Source organism: Syngnathus acus, chromosome 24 (assembly GCF_901709675.1).
Source record: "Syngnathus acus chromosome 24, fSynAcu1.2, whole genome shotgun sequence".
NCBI classification, from domain to species: Eukaryota; Metazoa; Chordata; class Actinopteri; order Syngnathiformes; family Syngnathidae; genus Syngnathus; species Syngnathus acus.
The window spans coordinates 4,656,088-4,675,064 of record NC_051108.1 but is presented as its reverse complement, the minus strand read 5'-3'; the positions used below and the strand labels follow the sequence as shown (position 1 = coordinate 4,675,064).

At 38.3% G+C, this 18,977-nt stretch overlaps 1 protein-coding gene and 1 long non-coding RNA gene across 3 annotated transcripts; one reads left to right on the top strand and one right to left on the bottom strand.

Annotated features, from left to right (window-relative positions):
• Positions 1–193: 193 nt before the first annotated feature.
• On the bottom strand, positions 194–10,005 carry znf395b (zinc finger protein 395b). 2 transcript variants are annotated; one of them, XM_037244692.1, is made up of 10 exons: positions 9,845–10,005; positions 6,452–6,612; positions 5,395–5,564; positions 5,212–5,324; positions 3,881–4,080; positions 3,696–3,796; positions 2,966–3,251; positions 2,698–2,775; positions 1,961–2,067; positions 194–1,210 (listed from the first exon to the last, which is right to left on the bottom strand). In XM_037244692.1, exons 2-10 carry the CDS (start codon positions 6,560–6,562, stop codon positions 1,099–1,101), a joined length of 1,278 nt encoding a protein of 425 aa, XP_037100587.1. In that variant the 5' UTR covers positions 6,563–6,612; positions 9,845–10,005; the 3' UTR covers positions 194–1,098. The 2 variants fall into 2 exon arrangements, with proteins under 2 accessions (XP_037100587.1, XP_037100586.1); XM_037244691.1 differs by having other exon boundaries at positions 2,966–3,254; positions 9,845–10,004.
• A 3,556-nt stretch (positions 10,006–13,561) lies between these two features.
• Positions 13,562–18,125, top strand: LOC119117951. The gene is made up of 3 exons (XR_005096629.1): positions 13,562–13,766; positions 17,231–17,917; positions 18,111–18,125. It is a non-coding gene; the product is annotated as an uncharacterized LOC119117951 (long non-coding RNA).
• The last annotated feature ends 852 nt before the right edge of the window (positions 18,126–18,977 follow it).

Below are 18,977 nucleotides of genomic sequence, written 5' to 3'. Positions count from 1 at the left end.
GCCGCATCACATAATGACATTTGTGGATACGATGTAAATTTCAACAATTTTTAACATTTAAATCATTGTTGTAAGACTATATAAAAATGTGTATAGAAAATTAAGAATAAATTAGGATAAAGCGGTTTAGAAAATGGATGGATGGGATAGTTATTTCTTTTGTGGATTGTCATGCAGAAAAGAAAACAATGTCTCAAATTCTCAGTGTTTTTATTTATTTATTTGTGTGACAACATACTGCATTTCCTTTTTTCTTTCCTTATTTCCCTGTTATTGCTTTTACAAACTCTCATGATCACTCCAAACAACCATCAACAATGGTTATTTCCCACATATGGGCAGGAAGAGAATCCAAATTTTCATGGACTCAATCTCCTTAAGTGAAACCAACTATTTTGTAGCTTATTCCTGTGATTTTAGAATCCACCAAAGTGCTATAAACATGGAGAGGGGAGGGAACGCATTTTAGCCTAACATTAAAAAAGGTACAAAATACTCGTACATAGCTCAAAGCACACATTATACTGTAATATACATCATAAACCACTGGAAGAGGATTGGATTAAACAAACAAGCAATCTAAGCAGTCTAATACTGTACAGTAGGGTCACAAGGGTTGTAATTATATGACCTTTGGATAAAATAGGAGAGTAGTGCAGGCCGAGTACGTCACATGAACAACGCCAGTCAACAGTTAGCACCTTGGCAGACCGACAGGTAAAAACATACTTCATTACCCAAGGGGAACGAATAAACAGACAAATAATAAAAGGCCGGAGAAATCGCAATCCTTAATGGAGACCCTGATGAAATCAGAATAGTTGCGGTCATTAATTTCCCAAGAAGCTCCTCTTCTGTCATTTATTTGTGGAATTCAACTTATAATGAACTGTCTGGTGTGATCTTCTGGAAAAAAAATTGTATTTACAAAAACAAAACAAAAAAACAACCACATCAACAAAACAAAAAGATATAAAAGTAAAGTAACAAACATTTTCTCAATGGCTGTTATATACACTATATCCTCTTTTATGATAAAATTGTATTTTATCATCCACCCATCCATTCATCCACCCAGTCATTCATTCATTGTGCTGTTTAGTCAGGGAAACGCTGGCAGGCTTTTTTCCAGCGGCAGGCGGTGCACCACTGGTCCTTTCGCTCCACTCCGTATACCTTACGACATTTCTTGGCCTCCCCGCGACTTTTCCTGTTAATGAAACAAGAGCATTCATATAAAAATCATCATGCGAGTCTAATGGAAAATAGAAAGTAAGATTAAAATGAAAGAAAGTAACAGAAGATTAAAGTTGTACCTCGACTTAATTGGTTCTGCGATCGGGTTTGTAAGTAAATTAAACTAATGGAAAATCAAAATAGACAGATATCAAACAACCTGCTCCAATTTGATGCACTAAAAGTAATACGATACTTTGGTCTATTGATTTTCACATCTGGTCTAATGAGTGAATATAATATCACATTTAAAAGCAAGCGCTGTGGTAAAAAGTCATTTACGTGCATTGGCGTATTTCTATTTATATACATTTGTAGTTATATCTGCTGCCGTTTAAAAAAAAAACCACATTCAACAAGGTTCCATTAAAAGGGTTGGGGCGTGTTTACAAAAGCAATAACTGCCTAGCAATAATGGGAATTTTAAATAGTTTATAAAGTCAGATGTGCTGTAGGGTATTTGCAGTTTGAACAGCACATCTCAAATTCAAGACGCATCGATCGTCCTCCGGTGTGATGGCCATTTCATAAACTAAAAAAGCTTAATACATACCTTGTGGCTACCAAAAAGAAAATGGGTATTGACTTTTTTGTAGAGTCTATGTATGTTGTCATTTGGCGTGAGATGTGTTTGGACAGCGTAAGTATCGTTTCATTTTAAATGACAGGCGAGATATGTCGATGGAGCAGTGGCGGACGTTAACAGAGATATGCGGTGTCTCACCTGAAGGAGCAGTGAGTGCGCGAGGGCGACGCGCTGATTGTCTGGAGCCTGTTCTGTTGCAGCCATTGCTCCCCGACGCTGACAGACCGACAGCGAGGTTTCGCCATCTAGAGAAGACGGAAAACAGAAGCAATCTTTAATAGATAATGAGGCAAGACCCTAGACTGTGTCTGTTGCATTTTTCAGTAGGCAAAAAAGAAACCCCACATTCGAGCAACTACCGTATTTTCCGGACTATAAGGCGCACCGGACTATAAGGCGCACCTTCAATGGATGGCCCATTTTAAAACTTTGGCCATATATAAGGCGCACCGGACTATAAGGCGCACCATTAATGCATCATGTCAGATTTTTAATCCAAATCAAATCATTCTCCATTTTATCTTTTTTATTTCAACTTCAGATGCAACAAATTACTTTATAATCACAAAATATTGATCCATAGTCTTTTTGATTCATGATTCATAGTCTTCAGCGGGCCACTTATGATTGATTGCATGACACAATGCTTCGGGCCAGTTTAAATTTAGAATTTGGTCCATATATAAGGCGCACTGGACTATAAGGCGAACTGTCGGCTTTTGAGAAAATTTGACGTTATTAGGTGCGCCTTATAGTCCGGAAAATAGGGTAATACAGATTATCTGTTTTCAACTATGGGTCATCTACAAACCAGAAAAACTACATTACTCTCTTTCATTGTCTTTAGAAATAGAAAGGAAAGTTCCAAGACCCACCTGAGTGTTATGGTTGACCGAGGCAACGGTGGGTGTGGTCAAAGTGAGGCATCCTGGACTTCTTGGGGCCACAGGTGCCTGAAAACAGTTTTTGTTTGATAAACATAATCTGTAGTTTCAGTTATTTTTTTAAAAAAGCATTTTTGCTTATATTTTATTGCAATAACAAACTTTTATTTATTGCATTCGTTTTCACTAAGTATAATGTCAGCCGGGATCGGCCTCAGCTCACTTGCAAAAATTGTATTGTTGTGTCCTCCAAACTGACCTGATAAAGATGCTCTGAGTGGATCTGCCAGAAACTGCTGGGGGCTGACTGACTGAGCGGACTGGGCCTGCTCGTGCTCAAGCCAGAGCTGGAGTTGGACCTTGGCCTGTGTCCGGGAGGGATCTGAACTGCCAAACCAGTTGGTGAGCTGCATGAGACCCAGCTGAGAGGCGATGCTTGGCCCAGAGACTGCTGGGCAGGAACTAGTGCAGTGCTGGTGTCCGCCGCCTCACAGGATATCTTAGTGTAGTAGAAATCCTCTTCTCTCTGCGACTGATCTGACCCACTACTATCAGGAAAAACAAAATGTTTTTTTTTTTTTTTTATGTTAGCCAAAAAAAGAAATAGAATCACCATTGTGGCCCAGATATCAAATCTCAAAGAGTTTCATCAGGTTGAATGACTAAGTCCCCCACCACTTAAAATTTTTATTCCCTCTTGTTTTTTTAATGCTGTGTTCCAGCTCAGAAATAATCTTAAGAGCTCAACTATTTTTTACTGGTCTACAGTTTTAAGTTTGCCAAAGAAAGCAAATAGAGAATAAAAAGAAATAAATTAACGTCCTAATAAAAACAACGGCTGTACAGCATCCTTCATACGGGAGAAAAGAAAAACACATTATCCATCTTAACACTAAAAAGGAAACCAATTGTGTAACTTGAAATACTTTGAGGGGAAAACCAGACAGTTTCATACATAATGTATTAAACCAGAAAAGAAACAAAGTTACCCCAAATGCAGCACTCGGATGTGTCTTTTTATTCCGACGGAAGACGTGAGCACCTTGCCACAATTGGGCCACAGACACTTGTAGAAGCCTTTAAAAGAGTTCTGGAACAGAAAGCATGGAAATGTAAATTAAGTAAAGGTACAGGATAGCATCATATGCTAATTGAGATAGTGCTGCTGCACAACCTTTGGCTTTTTGGCATTAAGCTCCTCCCCCTGATCCAGCTCCATGTTCAAGCCCTCATCTGGGCTGCTATCCATCTCCGGGACGGATGGTGAAGGGGACGGGCTCACATTGCCGTGATCCCAACTCCAGTAGCCGCTGCTGCCGCTGTCTGAAAGCTCGCCGCCACCGCATTCCATGTCAACTGACGATGAGGGGCCAACTAGAAGAGGAAAAATTCACAATTTATCTTACCGTATTTTCCGCACTATAAGGCGCACCGGATTATGAGGCGCACCTTCAATGAATGGCCCATTTTCAAACTTTGTCCATATATAAATCCATATATTTGGACACACCTGCTGTAGTGGCTCAATATTGGTCCATATATAAGGCGCACCGGATTACAAGGCGCACTGTCGGCTTTTGAGAAAATTGGAGGTTTTTAGGTGCGCCTTATAGTGCGGAAAATACGGTAATATGGATGTAGAATATATCCCCCATGTTAAATTTGCGCTTGTGGAAATGCTTTTTCTTCTCTGCCCATCCTACAGAGAACAGCAGGTGTCCCACATGGGTGCCAAGGTTCTGATGTTCTTCTTTGTCCAAACAGATTATATTTTTCTCTCTTTGGTCCCACTCTGTTCTTTTATTTATTATTTATTTACCACATAACCAACATCTATTTTTATTCTACTTTAATAATATTTAAAGGGGACTTTTTTTTTCTCTCCAATATATTCTATGCAGCTCTACTCTTCAGTAAACGTTGGATTATGATTTTTATTGCATTTGTGGAATATAAATTAATTTTAGCCGTTATTGATCATTGCCTGAGCCCTGAGCGACTGTGATGTCATTTAAATTGACAACAAATGGCAAAATGGCCGCCCCCTGCAATGGTTAAAAACAGGTGGATTTTGCTGTTTAATTGATTATCCACAGATTTAATCAAAACGCCATGTTTAGGCTAGTGGGGCCGCACTGAGGATATTATTAAAAATACTTTTTTAGAGTTGACTTCCCCTTTGAACAGGGTCATAAACCTACACTGAAATAATTTGATACAAATGTGGCAATAATTCAGCACAAAGTCAGTTAGTTAAACGCTCGAGCTAGCAGTAAGTAGCTGACTTTATATAGTCTATAAAACCATGCAAATTAGCTATTGTTCCACTCCAGATTTTTTTTAATGTAAATTATTCAAAGTAATGTCAACGTTTCTCAATTTGCCATGCATCCATCTTGCTTCCAAAACCAGCAAGTAAAGAATAAATTCCTCACCAATGAGCACAAGCGTAATAGAAAATGGATCGATGGATATAAATTTCCAACTTTGAAAAGTGACACAGACCTGTTCCAGTTTCTGTCTGTGGAGGACTCTGGACCACAGGGTTACAAGACAGACTGGTCAGGACCATGGCCGCCATGATCTCATCCATCTCCACTGACTCTGGGCTACGGAAACTGGAGACAATAGACAGAGCTTAGGTTGCAGTCTGACTCTCACTCATTCTTAGTGCAACGTATCTCTCACCTGCATGCAGGCTCTCTAGCTGATACCACGAGTGGGTCCATTGCAGGGGCCCTTGTTTGCAGGGGACCGGGCCCGATGCTCCAGCCTCTCTCCAGCTCTTTCTGCAGTTGAACCGTCTTATTCTCATTTCTGTCCACAAATGGATCCTGGATGCAGTTCTGCGTGAAAATCTTCATAGGAGGTTCAAAGGTTAAATTCCAGATGAGCTATTGTTTTAATATTGATTCACTTCAAACACGACGCATCGATGCCAGCAGCGAAGCAAATTATTAAACTCGTCTATGAGCTGAGCCTTACACCGGTTATTTCAGTTAAGCTGATTACATAAACGTCAGAAGTGGAGTTTTGCTATAGCCACAAATAAAGCCGTTGAGAAAATATTTCCTGTCCATCTGTGGTGTCCTGCCTGCGGACAATATGGCTTACAATGGAGGCAGTATGAAAAGGGCAATGAGTGCCAACCTCTAACAGAAGACCTAGAAAGGATGATCCCATTTGTGTGGGATCACTTCCGTTCTGTACAAGAGGAATCATAACTGCCAATATAATGTCGTGAAGGCAATAAACAGAGGAAATTATTACTTGCACACTCTAATGAAAGGCAACACGGTTGCAGTTGTTGTTTTTTTTGTGCTTCTCATAAGTGCAGTTAAACACTCTGGAAAACTACAACCACAAAACGGCTCTGCATTGAAAAATATATACCAAATGTTAATTGCTATACAAAAAAAAAAGTCAAAAAATTTGGAGCTACTCTGTTCTTTTCAATGGACAGAAAATAGTTTTAATATAATTCGTATCAGGGAAATACCCTTGCCTCAGTATTTCCAAAATGTAATTTTAATTTCAAAACACCTGGCTCAGAGATATATTTTCAAAAACAGTCTGAAGTGCTTCAGTTGGTTATTTAAATCTACACTTGATGGATGGTTAGGCACCCCAAAGACTCATTTATTTGCATACAAGCAATAAAAAAGTCATTTACCCATAATGTGTCCCATTTAACATTGTTTGTCATTAACTGAAATGGAAAACTGATCTCAATCTGTCTCCTCACCACAGTGCTGTGCTGTATTTCAGGTCTACCAACGGCTTGCGAGTCCCGCAGTCCCGCTGGTGACCCGCCTGGCTCGGATTGGGCTCTGTCCTTGGATCTCATAGCTGCCATGGTGCTGCTGCTGTGCAGTGTGGGGACTCAGCAGTCAAGCGCAAACCTCCCTGTGGGTAACAGAAAGCATGAGATAAGATGCAACTAAAATATTTCAAATATCAAAATAAACCGATTTTTTTTTCCAGTTAATCTAATTACTTTGATTACTGACCACCTAAATATCCCTAAGTAGATTTCTTGAGGTTTTAAGACACAAGGGTCAAACTGACCCCAAAGAATAATCATTTACACAGAACACTGAAAATATCTCATCATGTTAATTTAATGTCTCCACTGATGTCCCCGATTAATTTTGTAAAGCTCATTAACTATGACGCCAAACAATTATGGCCATCATTTATTTACAGGCGTTAACGCTCCTGTCATGTTTGTTTCTCAACAAAGAGTCAGCGTCAGAAAACCCTCAAACATTATTTATACCTTATGATTAACTCCATTATAAACAATTTAAATCAATATTTAGTGAATTACCTTTCACTGATCATGCTTCAATCAAAATGATTCAAAGCTGATTTACCATTTAAAAGATGAACGTTAAAATTGTTTTCATGTACAAAATATCTTAATGAATGATTACATAGATTAAGCCAAGCAGACCAAGTTGCATACCTAAGAATTACTTTCAAAAAAGCCTTTATTATACATACACTACCGTTCAAAAGTTTGGGGTCACAAAATTGTTTGGGTGACCCCAAACTTTGGAACGGTAGTGTAAATATTATTATAATAAAATATTATGAATTAAATATTATAAATTATATCTTAGATTTGTATAAGATTATATATAATTTATGAATATAAGTATACATATATATTATAAGATTTTTTACACAGAAGATTATATATATAATCTATAAATAATTATCTAAATAAATATATACACTACCGTTCAAAAGTTTGGGGTCACCCAAACAATTTTGTGACCCCAAACTTTTGAACGGAAGTGTAAATATATGTAAATATGTATACATGAGCGCTTGACTCCTGTATTATTTGTGTATGTGTGTGTAGTACACACAAAATTAAGATTTGAGAACTACAATCCTCAATTGCGAACGCAACTTGCCGCTTTTAATGCCCCTTTATCTAAATTAGCACACGAATCTCTTGCTCGGGTGCTGATGGAACAATAAATTCACATCGATATTAAAAGAACGGAATGTACAACGCTAAGTGAGATGTGTGTAATCATTAAGCAAAGTGACTTGCACCACCACCACACGCTTTGAACGTTAATACAGTTTTTGTTTTATATGACTTATTGTCTGGGTTTTTCCTTTTTTTTTTAATCCATACGGCTGTTAAGAATGCTCAAATGTAACTTATCTGAAGTGTATAGTTATTGTAGGTTTTATCATAGCAACAGGCTTGGATTTATTGAAGTGATATTATTTTTTACAGTTACTACGGCAAATTGTTTTGTGTCGTGCGATATTTCACAATTCAGCGGTCGACTCAAATTCCGCTGCAAGCAACAAAATGCAGTAATGTAAAAAATAATGAGAAATTCGTGTGTAGAATTTATGGTGTGCTCTTTCTGGCTGAGCTTATATTCACAAATGTTTTGTAATAAAACATTGGTGGAAATACGGGCCTCATTGTCCTCAAAAACCTTCTGCAATGAATATGATTTTATTGGAATGATCTAATAAATATTGTATTAAGTTTGGTCTGCTGAAGTTTATTGACCTAAACAATTGGCTGCAATGGCCTTGTGAGATTTTCCAAAGCAGTCGTTCCATCAAAATTTTAACTTTATTGCAGGAATCTGAAGAAAACCACTATTCAGATGTCATGGCCAAATGTATTAGCTTTGGGTAGTTCTTTCTCCAAATACGTGACAGACAGCATGATGAGTTTATGTCATCTGATGATTCATTATGAGCTACCAGTGCAAGGGTAAAATGTAGCTAATGGTGCATTTACTAAAGTAGGAATAATCCATGGTAAACAAGAGCCATTTTAAAAAAACAGTGACTTTCTTTTCTGTTTTGAATGGGTTGTTTTAACAATATGAGGGCTCAAATGCTTAATCTCTTTATTTTTATCAAATGTGCCACGTGACTAGTGGTGGTTGTTTACATTTACAAAGTACATTTTTTTTCCCAGCCGCATTTTTTTTTCATAGAACATGCTTCATCCCTCTATGATGCTATTACATAATCATGCTCCAAATTAACAAGAAACAACAAATAACGTGTATTTTAATTGATTTCTGACCAAGTTCATATTAATTCGTATGCCTGTTATTTTGAGCTCAACATGAAAATCAATAAAATGGCAGTAATCTGCACTGCACCGTTTTATTATGCATTGCATGCAACTAATAGTCTCAAAGGAATTCTATGAGGAAAAAGCTAATATAGTCAGTCTACGTCATAGATCATGTTTCATCATCACTTGTCGATTCTATGAGTTTGTAATAAATTGTGACTCGAAAATCTACTGAATAACATGGGGAGATGTTACGCCTGTCGTTTACTTTCTACCTTTCAGGTCGAATTTCCCACCCTCTGTGAGGTCTTGAATGCCGCGTTAAACCCGAGCCTGCCAAGCCGTTCCACCAATCACATTCGAGTTTGTGTAGTAAACAAGTCCCATAAATATGGGCGGGCGCCTCCGCTGATTGGCTGGCAGCTTCTTTTTCGGCGCACACCCCCTTTCTGACAACGTGTTCGGACACGAGTTTCGCCGGGAGGCGCTGTGTTGGACGACGGGGTAATGCCGAAAATAAATGTTTTTTCACGCTAACACACTCAGAAAAAGGGACGTATCCCATCAGATTAGCAGGGTGGCAAATAAACCCTTCATAAAATGACAAAGCAAACGAGCGTGTGTCAATATTTTGACCGGAATGGGGTCAACGTCATCAGTCAAAAGCACGGTTAGTCTGATCAAATGGGGCTGGGATTATAAATACGCAAGAAATGAGTTCAAAGAAAATGCACAAATATTCTTATCGAAAAACGTGCATGTTTGTTGACATTCTGCGGCACCTTCGTCGCAGTTGCAAAAATTGGATCTTAATGTCGAATGCAAGTTCAACTATCTGCAACCCTCCTTGTTTACATCGGTTGTTTTCTCGAGTCGACGCCTAATCGATGACTATCCAATATTTCGCATGAGGCTAAGCAAAGTTGCCCTACATCACTGATCTCCGCCGGGCGACGCAACCCCAACCCCCTCTCCGTCCACGCACTGCTTAAGCAAAACAATATTTGCATGCACTGCGTTCAGTCAACCGTATGCAGTGGGGGAAAGAAACATTCTTGTACTTACGCGGTCGAACCGGACAGTAAAACCGTCCCTTTGTTGCTGAAGCGGCGATCGTCGCCTGTCCCACCGCTCGCCGGCCGTCAGAGTGCCGGGAGAAGGAAAGGAAGAAGGGGGTTGGTCTGTCGTGGTACGTGCGTCTACGTGTGTCTCATTGCTGGAGCAATGCCGGGCCGACAGCTGGCCACGCAGCCCTCATAGCAACATACAAAGTATGGCCGTGAGGGCTTAACCGGCATCATTACATATCAGACATGATTTAATCTAGGACCTACAAACCATTATAATACTTATTCATTGTTATTATCACCAGTACTATAGTAGTAGTGGTAATTAAATTTCCATGTATTTACATTTACAAAAAGTGGTGTCCACAGTCTGGCTTGTGGGCCATTTGCAGCCAGCTGCAGTTTTTTTTGGTGGCCCATGCATATTATAACTATAAAAATAAATTCAATTTAAGAAGTTAATTAAAGTGTAATGTTACAACTAATCACGCTTTTACACTTGTTTTCATCATTTTCTGTGGCACATTGGTGTTCTTTCATGGTACAGTGTTTGGGAATTAGACTGCGATGGTGTACTTTATACAATACATTTTTATTTATATACGTATTGTGGTCCATTCATCTATTCATCTTCTATATCCTTTTTATGGTCAGTGAGCTGGAGGTTGGACTACTTGGCAGCAAATTGTATGGCATTTATGTTGTGGTCAGTGAAATGTGGCATGTCAGCAACAATGAGGATTATTTATGCCTTTAAAATCAATGCTAATCTAAAAAAACATTTCCTTTTAGCTATAACTTGCATTATTTCAAGGAAATGATTGTGAACTTTTCCGCAGCTACATATTTGGATCAAATATGTTAACAAATATACGTATTTTAAATTAACATTAAGTATTTTTGTCTGACCCTTTATTCACCTCTCAAAGCATGATGAGTGGCTCACAGGGAGATCAAATGCGACACTGACCTGAGTGTGTATGTGAGAGAGAGAGAGAGAGAGAGAGAGAGAGAGAGAGAGAGAGAGAGAGCAGATTAGTGTCGACTGTCTGCACCCTCTCCGCCAGACATGCAGTCAGCAGGGATTTTATGGTCTGAGCACTGCTCTCACAAAGAAGTAGAGGAAACCAATCCTAGTCCCAATCTCATCCCTAAACCAGACACAATTCCTTTGGTTCAGTGCCACCATCATGACACCCACCAACATTGGTTGAGAGTGATGTTATAATTTCAACAACATCGAGTAATAAAGTAAGCATCAATTTTAGTATCAATTATTGAATGGGGAAAATGGAAAGCTGTTTTTATCTCGTAATGGCACCCCTCTCATATAAATTAATGGTGCCATTATATTTGGAATATCCATATACATAAAGTGAGGACATAACATATATACTTACTTTATTAGACACAATAAAGTCTAACACAATCTCATTCTATAGTCGATTGTCGATTGTGTTACATGCAATCATTTTCATTTCATACTCCGCTGCAAACAACTTTAGTGAGAGTTGATGTTTGCAATTTGATGAAACCAACAGAACCCTATTATCTGCAAAAGGCAGAGAAGCACCTCTCAGGTGGCCAATTCTGACCCCTCAAGGTCTCAATGCCTTGCATGTGCCTGGAAATTCTGGGACAAATGGGACCTTGGTGTATTTCAACCCACAGATACAGTTGAACGCCTTGTCCAAATCTACATAGCACATATAGATTGCTTGAGCACACAGGCACATTTTAAGACCCTGCTGACAGTGTAGAGCAGGTCCACTATTCCATGACTAGGACAATAATCACATTTCTCTTTCTGAATCAGAGGTACAACTTAAAGACATACCTTCCACTCCATAACACTCACATGGACCTTAACGGAGAGACTGAAGAGCCTCTAGTTGTATCGTACCCTCTGTTCCCTACTTTAAAAAAAGAAAGACTACCATCCTGATCTGCCAACTCAGAAGCATCATAAACTATATGTTGCATAGGCGTGTCAACCAAGACAGACACAAAAAAAAAAAAAAATTCAGAGTCTTATGGAGAACCTCATTAAATGGCTCGCTAGCAAGATAGCTAGAAAGCTAGATAAGTCCAAAATAAATAACAGAAGGTCCAACTTTTTTTCGTCATTGACTTTCTTACAGAAAAGTAGGCTATTGTTTTTGGTCTCGCAAAAGGAAATATTGGTCTCAAGTGCCAAGATTCACACCTATTTTTCTATTATACGCATAGAGAGTTCCCCACCTCTGTTACAACCCAACCCATTCAACATTTCATACCAACCACCAACAGGAAAAAGGTTGTGCAAAAATGGTTTATTTAGGAGTTCGTAGTGGTGCTGATTATTTCTATTTCTAATATTCCCTATGGTAAACAGTATAGCTTTCAATAAATCGGAGGTCCACTGTGCAGTATAAAAAAAAAAAAAAAACTCTCTAAGGTGTTCCTTTTCCTAAATTGTCTTGACAGTTTTTTTTTTTTTTAAACATGTCCTGTACCTTGCAAGGCAAGTTTCCCTTTGGTACAATAAAGTAACTGAATGGAAACTGCAGCTCTACTTAGCTTTTGGCTTTGACGTGGTCGTATTTATTTGCAGACTGGTCCTTGCTTTAAAATGGCATCCTCTTTGCCCAGGTTTTTCGGACAGACATATTTTTGGGAAATAGGGGGCTACACGCAGGGACGTGCGGTCAGAGGAGGCAAGGGAGGCCGTGCCTCCCCTGTCATCATGAAAAGGGAAAAAAACAAATTCAATTGTTTTTATTATAAAGTCATTTTCCTTATAATTTCAGTAGTTTTGTATTATTTTGTACCAAAATCGCTGAATTTTTATATTTATTCTAAAACCGAAGACGATTCGCTCGGAGGAGCCAACTTCCTGTTTAAGTGTTCAAACACTGTAGCTATATTAACTAATTTCCGTAGTTAAGCTGATGCATATAATATCTAGTGTTTTTTGTCATCTGTCTGTAACGTCGTGTTTCTTTAGATGAACAAAACGGCTTTGAAAAAAGACCTTAAGAGGGCAACGAAAAGAAAGTTCTCCAGCCTTACGGCAGGGGGCGCTAGTGATCCCGGGATACCTCATGCGCCCTTGTAGAATAAGTGATCTCCAGTTCGAATTTACAGTGAACAACTGAGGAGCAGTCGTCCATTTATTTCGTTTTACATTCGTTTTTTACATTCGGAGGATTACATATGCAAACTCAAACGATTTTCAACTATGGCTTTTTGGTCGAAGCAGGAAGTCATCAGTAAAGGAAGAGCAACTCTGGAGTTAAAACGTTTGTTCGGACAGCGGGACTTTGGAGCATATCTTTTCAAACGGAGCGGTACGCACAATCGTAAACAAGTATTTGATTCCATGTGCTTTATTGAGTGTTTGTATGTGTGAAGATTGCTGATATGGGATTTTAATTAAAATAGTTCAAATTAAATAATGAATGAGCCACTCTAGAGCTGCGTTCCCCAACGTTTTTTGTGACACGGTTAGGTGTCGGACAAATTTTACCTGGGTGACGTCAGTGCCTCCCCAGTCATGAACCGCACGTCCCTGCCTACACGCATTCATCTCACAAAATAATTCAAGCACCCAAGTGACCCAACTTTGCCTAAACACATTCAAAAGACAATTTCACAAAATATAGATCCTTTAAACTCAAACATTTCTATGCATTTTCATTCCATATTTGCTGGTGAGCTGCATACTATTTGTGATGCTTGTTTCTGCTGCCCTCTAACGGCCTAAAACAACATTGCAGGAGTCAGCATTGTTTTTCGGCATACCAACGCCCTCAGGATTGTCACTTGGGTGTGTAGTAGTATTGCGACACGAGAGTAAGACAAGTGTCTCTACCACACATGGTATGAAAACTGGCATTGCAAGAATTGCAACCCCACCCTCACTTTAAATTGTCATCAAGGTAAGTTGCCACTCCCAAGTTTCCCTAATTAAACTGAGGCCATCAACTATCTAGATTTTTCAGAACCTGAAAAGTCAAATAAAACAAACAGTATATAAATTCATCATCAACAGACACATGTGAATATCAAATTAGAATTTATTATATTAGATAGATGATAAAAAAAGAATACAAACAGATGTATCCCTGAAAAGAAAGCAACCCTGCACCAAAATTTACACTATCCCCTCTTAAGACAATTACACACAGGCATAACATATCCAAAAACAAATTATTTTATGGTTAGCGAAACAATACCAAACACTCATATTAGAACTAAATAAAAATCAAAACAAATCCCCTAGAGATCAAATCCTGTTTAGTCATCAAATTTCAGGCACCATTTTACAAATTATGGATGATTTGTTTCTTCACACGCTAAACAAGTCGATTAACATGCTTAAGTTAAATGAATTGCCATGTGTGCATTTAATTTGCCGGTCAGTATGCACCTTAAAATCTAGTTCAACATTGTGGGGAAAAACACAGAATTATTGCATGGCTAACGGCTAATGTATTTTCCGCACAAACATATTCACTCACACACGTGCGCACAAAAGAAGTTATAGAAAACAGGGAAACAATAACAAAAAGCTTTATGCGAAAAATCGTCATACATAAATCTTTGCGGTTTCCTGAGTGTGTGCAGATAATTAACTCCAGCAATAAAATGTTTTGATTTCCTCTTTGCTCACTGTAAAATCTGTTTCACTCTCAAGAACAAGCATATAGACGACTTTGGATTGTCTCTGGATCTTTAATGACATTTACTTCCACCATTATTTGTTTTCTCAATTCACAATAAGGTCCAAATATATTAATGTTACTTCAACGTGAGCTTAATTATTATTATTTTTTTGACAAAACATATTGTTTGACTATTTGATGTGTTTTCTGCCAATAAGTGAAAGGCCTGACATGGTGAAGTCAGTACAGTAAGATGAAGCTGCCCTGTAACCTGCCTCCCTCTTTGTGTCCATTCGTCCATTCAGGACAAAGCCAACAGTGGAAAACTGGATTTCATTGGAAAGGAATGTTAAGTGTTAATTTGTCCTCATATCTGCCTCTTGAAAACAAACTTTAACTTTAAAGGAGTGTTGTGAGGAGGAGCTTAGCTGACTGCGTTGACTGATCTCTCCAGTGTACTCTTTGGCATGCTTTTATGATCTCTCCATGCTGTATAATTTGAGTCTGTAAATTGGCAAGGAAATGCAAGCAAGTTAAAAAAAAAAATGTAACAATTTACAATATGTTACATTTCATGTGATACTAACTTACCTCTGCCATCAGCCTGTCATAAAGATAAAGAAGAACAATAAATGCACAATGAAAATATTGTGTTCCCACGAACACGGTCACATGAGAGTAAAACCTCTGAAGTCAAACATCCATAAAGTTTTCCCATTTACAATCCAACCAACTCGAAAGTTAATTTCAAACTTCAAAAATGAAACGATTTTAAGGGCACCTTATAGTCCGAAAAATACGGTAATATGGAAAGCAATTATATCAGGTTAGCATGTTAGCCTAGCCCTTCTTGGTATGGGACAGGTGTGGAGTACTGGTTTGTAAACAGTGGCGGCCCTTGAAAATTTATAGCTGCCTGGCCCAGTAAGAGCCAGGTATCATTTGCACAACTTGGCCAAATGGGTCGAAAATAAAATGAAATAACTCAACGGGTAAATCTCTCAAAAATTCTGTCTACTCTTTATCAAGTAGAATTTATCAAACTCCTTTTTGAAACTCACCGGCTTATCTGGACATGATCTGATCTAACAAACCAAGTTACAACTGGAATGCATAACATGTTTTTGTGAAGTGTGAAGTCTATCACATGACTTTTTTGTCTGAAACTAATCAGTAACAATGAATGCGGCCTTTCTACCCGGTAACAGTTAGCTTGTTGTCGACTATGCTTAACTTTCTGTAACTTTCTCTATTTTGTGTGTGTTTTTACCGAAGTCAAATTCCTTGTTTGGCACGCTCAAACATGGCGAATAAAAACTCTTGAATCTTGAATCTTGAATCTTTAAATGATGAGCATAATATGTCACGGAATATTTATCTTAACTCTGACAGTGTTATTTAAATGAAGACTAGTGAGTAATGAAATTCAGGTCCTGTTTTGAAATAAGTTATGATTAGGTGAGAGTTGAAGCTTTTATTTTACCACCAAATTATTACGGTTTCGCATTATTTAAAAAGGGTCCATTTGAAAAGAATTCTCATTTTTCCTGAGCTTAAGTCCTTAAAATCTATCTTGAGAGTGATCTAACAAGTGAATCATGTAAACATGTTTAGTTGGTTGCTATGAGGTGAAATATATTAAGTAAAAATTTAGTTTAGTTGAAAGCACAATTATTCCAAATAATTTTCAGTATAGTACACTCTAGTAGACATATTTGACATCTGCAAACCTACATTCAACCTCCCTTGTCATTTTTATTGTTTAAAAAAAAAACGTGACCCTGCAAAATAATTACTGCTACCTGCTCTTCATAATTTCATAACTAATGCGCTTCATTTGAAACAAATGAAATTCATTCATTCATAATTCCATAATTTGCGTCTCAAAAGTAGTCACGGAATACCAAATTTGCTCCTAAAAAAGTTATTTAGAGCCTTGATTTGCACAACGTTTCATGCTTTCCCTGGACCTAATGACGCTATAGTTGCAATTCCAGAGTAACAACTTGCTCGTTTAAAGGGCGCTGCATCATGAATGGAATTCAGAGTGACACGTGAGAGGAAGAGGAAGAACGAGTCAGTTCATACCGCCGTGCCTCCTCCGTTCACATCGTATGCGGTGCTGGAGCTCCTGAAGATGGCAACAAAAAAAGTTAGGGCTTGTTCCAAGGGTGTGACAGTATGTGGGATGTGTGTGTGTATGATTCTGATTAAGTGGACACTATAAAAAAATAATATAAAAGTATAAATTATATAATCATAATATAAAAATAATGACAATCATTAGAAATATACCAACACTGTTAGGCATAAAGTCCAATTTTTTTCACAAATTAATTTTAATTGTCCTCACTTGGATCTGTGATTCAAATAAAATAGATATCTAAAATAGATGGGCTTATATAGTCTAAAATGTTGAAAATGATTTGCTCTCTATCACAACGACATGTTAATGTCAACAAACGAGCCGTATTTTTGTTTTCTGGAAAAGTGATGAGATGCAAGGATTTTACCATGAAGGTAAAATCGTTCGCTTCGATAACTTCATTTGCTGATTGGCTGGTTGGAATCACATGGTTCAACCACTTATACTTAGGCGTGGAACTCACCTTAAATTGAAAGAATGAGCTACCAAATATGTTATGAAATCGAAGACGCAGTGATCTTGTAAACAAATCAAAGCCATTTTGCTTTTTTTATTAGGTAACAACTAAAATGATTCTTATCTATCTCTACAGCCGCTGTTGCAATTTCATTCTTTTGAGTGACAAACAACTCCAGGAATGTACTCGGCAGCAGATAAGAGTGCATTTTCATCGACTCAGTCAGACCGGGCCTCCGTCACTGGTATGTTTGGCAGTGGTGGGTGTGGAAACACACAAATGCATATCTAGGTGCGTCCAAAATATGTTTCTACAATTGGGTCATTTGTCCGGCCGTAAAGATGTTACCGTGATGATCCAAGTTGTGGCATTTGGCGATTGTAATACTTTAAACCCCTGGTTTCCTCTTTTTAAACAGGCCAACACCTTTCCACAAAATCCACCCATCAAGTCTGACAAGTCTAAGCTTTGTCGTGGGAAGGAGATTAATAGCCATGTAGAGTCTTGCATTTATGAGTGGACAAAAATGATATTACAGCACAAGTCCAATTTGTATTTGTTGGTAATGATTAATCCGACATATACAACGATCCCTCAAAAGGTGAGGCGGTGTACGATGATTTGACTTACTTCTGACAATTCGTGCAGAGGGCGACCAGACTAATGCTGACGATTAGAAAGATGACAAGGGAGATGATGCCCACCTCAGCAGACGAAAAAGACGACATCATGTCGAACATTGGAATCGGAGCCATTGTGGACGTGCTCTGATATAATCAAACAAAAAAAAAAGATCTACCACCAATTGAGAAAATGATCCAGGTAAGATCATTTCTGTCACATAAATGACGTGTCATGTGTACAATGCATATCACTTACCAGTGTGCGCTGGTTGACTCACTCGTGTCACCAACTGCTGCCAGTCATTCAGCTCATGTCACGGTATTATGCGTTGCAAAAAGGCAGGTACTTGAAGGAGGGATTCATTTTCATTGGTGTCCTGCTTGTCTTGAAGGAGGTGCTCACACAAGCTTGATAACCAGCCCATTGTACTTAAGCTCAACCTGAGAGCAACGCCTGTGCACCTACTACGTACCTGCTGCATGCGCAATCCAAGCATTGTTGTAAAACTGGTATTTGAATAGTATGATAATTTGTGTCATCTGTATGGACGTCTAAAAGATGCCTATAGCATAGACGTCTAATAGACGTCTTAGACGTATTTTAGACGTCTTTGCTATAGCTATCGGTTTGTTACACTTTTAGACAACTTTTAGACGTGTTTTAGCCGAGACGTCTGGTTAGCAAATAGACGTCTAATAGACGTCTATTAGACGTCCAAATGCTCGCAGGGGTGTATCATTAAAATCACAAAACAGAAGTATTTGATCCTGTATTGTAGTATTGACCTCATCATAGGCAAAACATTTAAAAACACGCCGAAAATGAGAATGGCCCCCCCCCCAAATCTTATTTCCATTCATATCCTGTAGGTGAAGCGACACCTGCTGGTTGGGTTTGGTTATTGCAATACTCAGCTCTAATGGAATGTCACAGTGGACTGCGAAATACATATGGTGGAGTAAACATTGTTATCTAAGTGGATATAGTCTAACACTGCTAGTTAGATACAATTGGAATCCATTCTCCGAGGTTTTGATTGGGGAGGATGGAAAATGCTTTATCAGTCCCTTTATGGAACAAATTACAGCAAATTTTAAAGTTATTTTTAGTGGACCTTCAGAATAATACTAATGAATTCTATCGAACATAACTTCATACCCAGCTGTCCATTTTTCCACCTACATATCATCTAATGTGCTTTGAGGTCAAAACAACCATAAAAGACTTAGAGCTACATATTCTTTAAGTATGGTTTTAT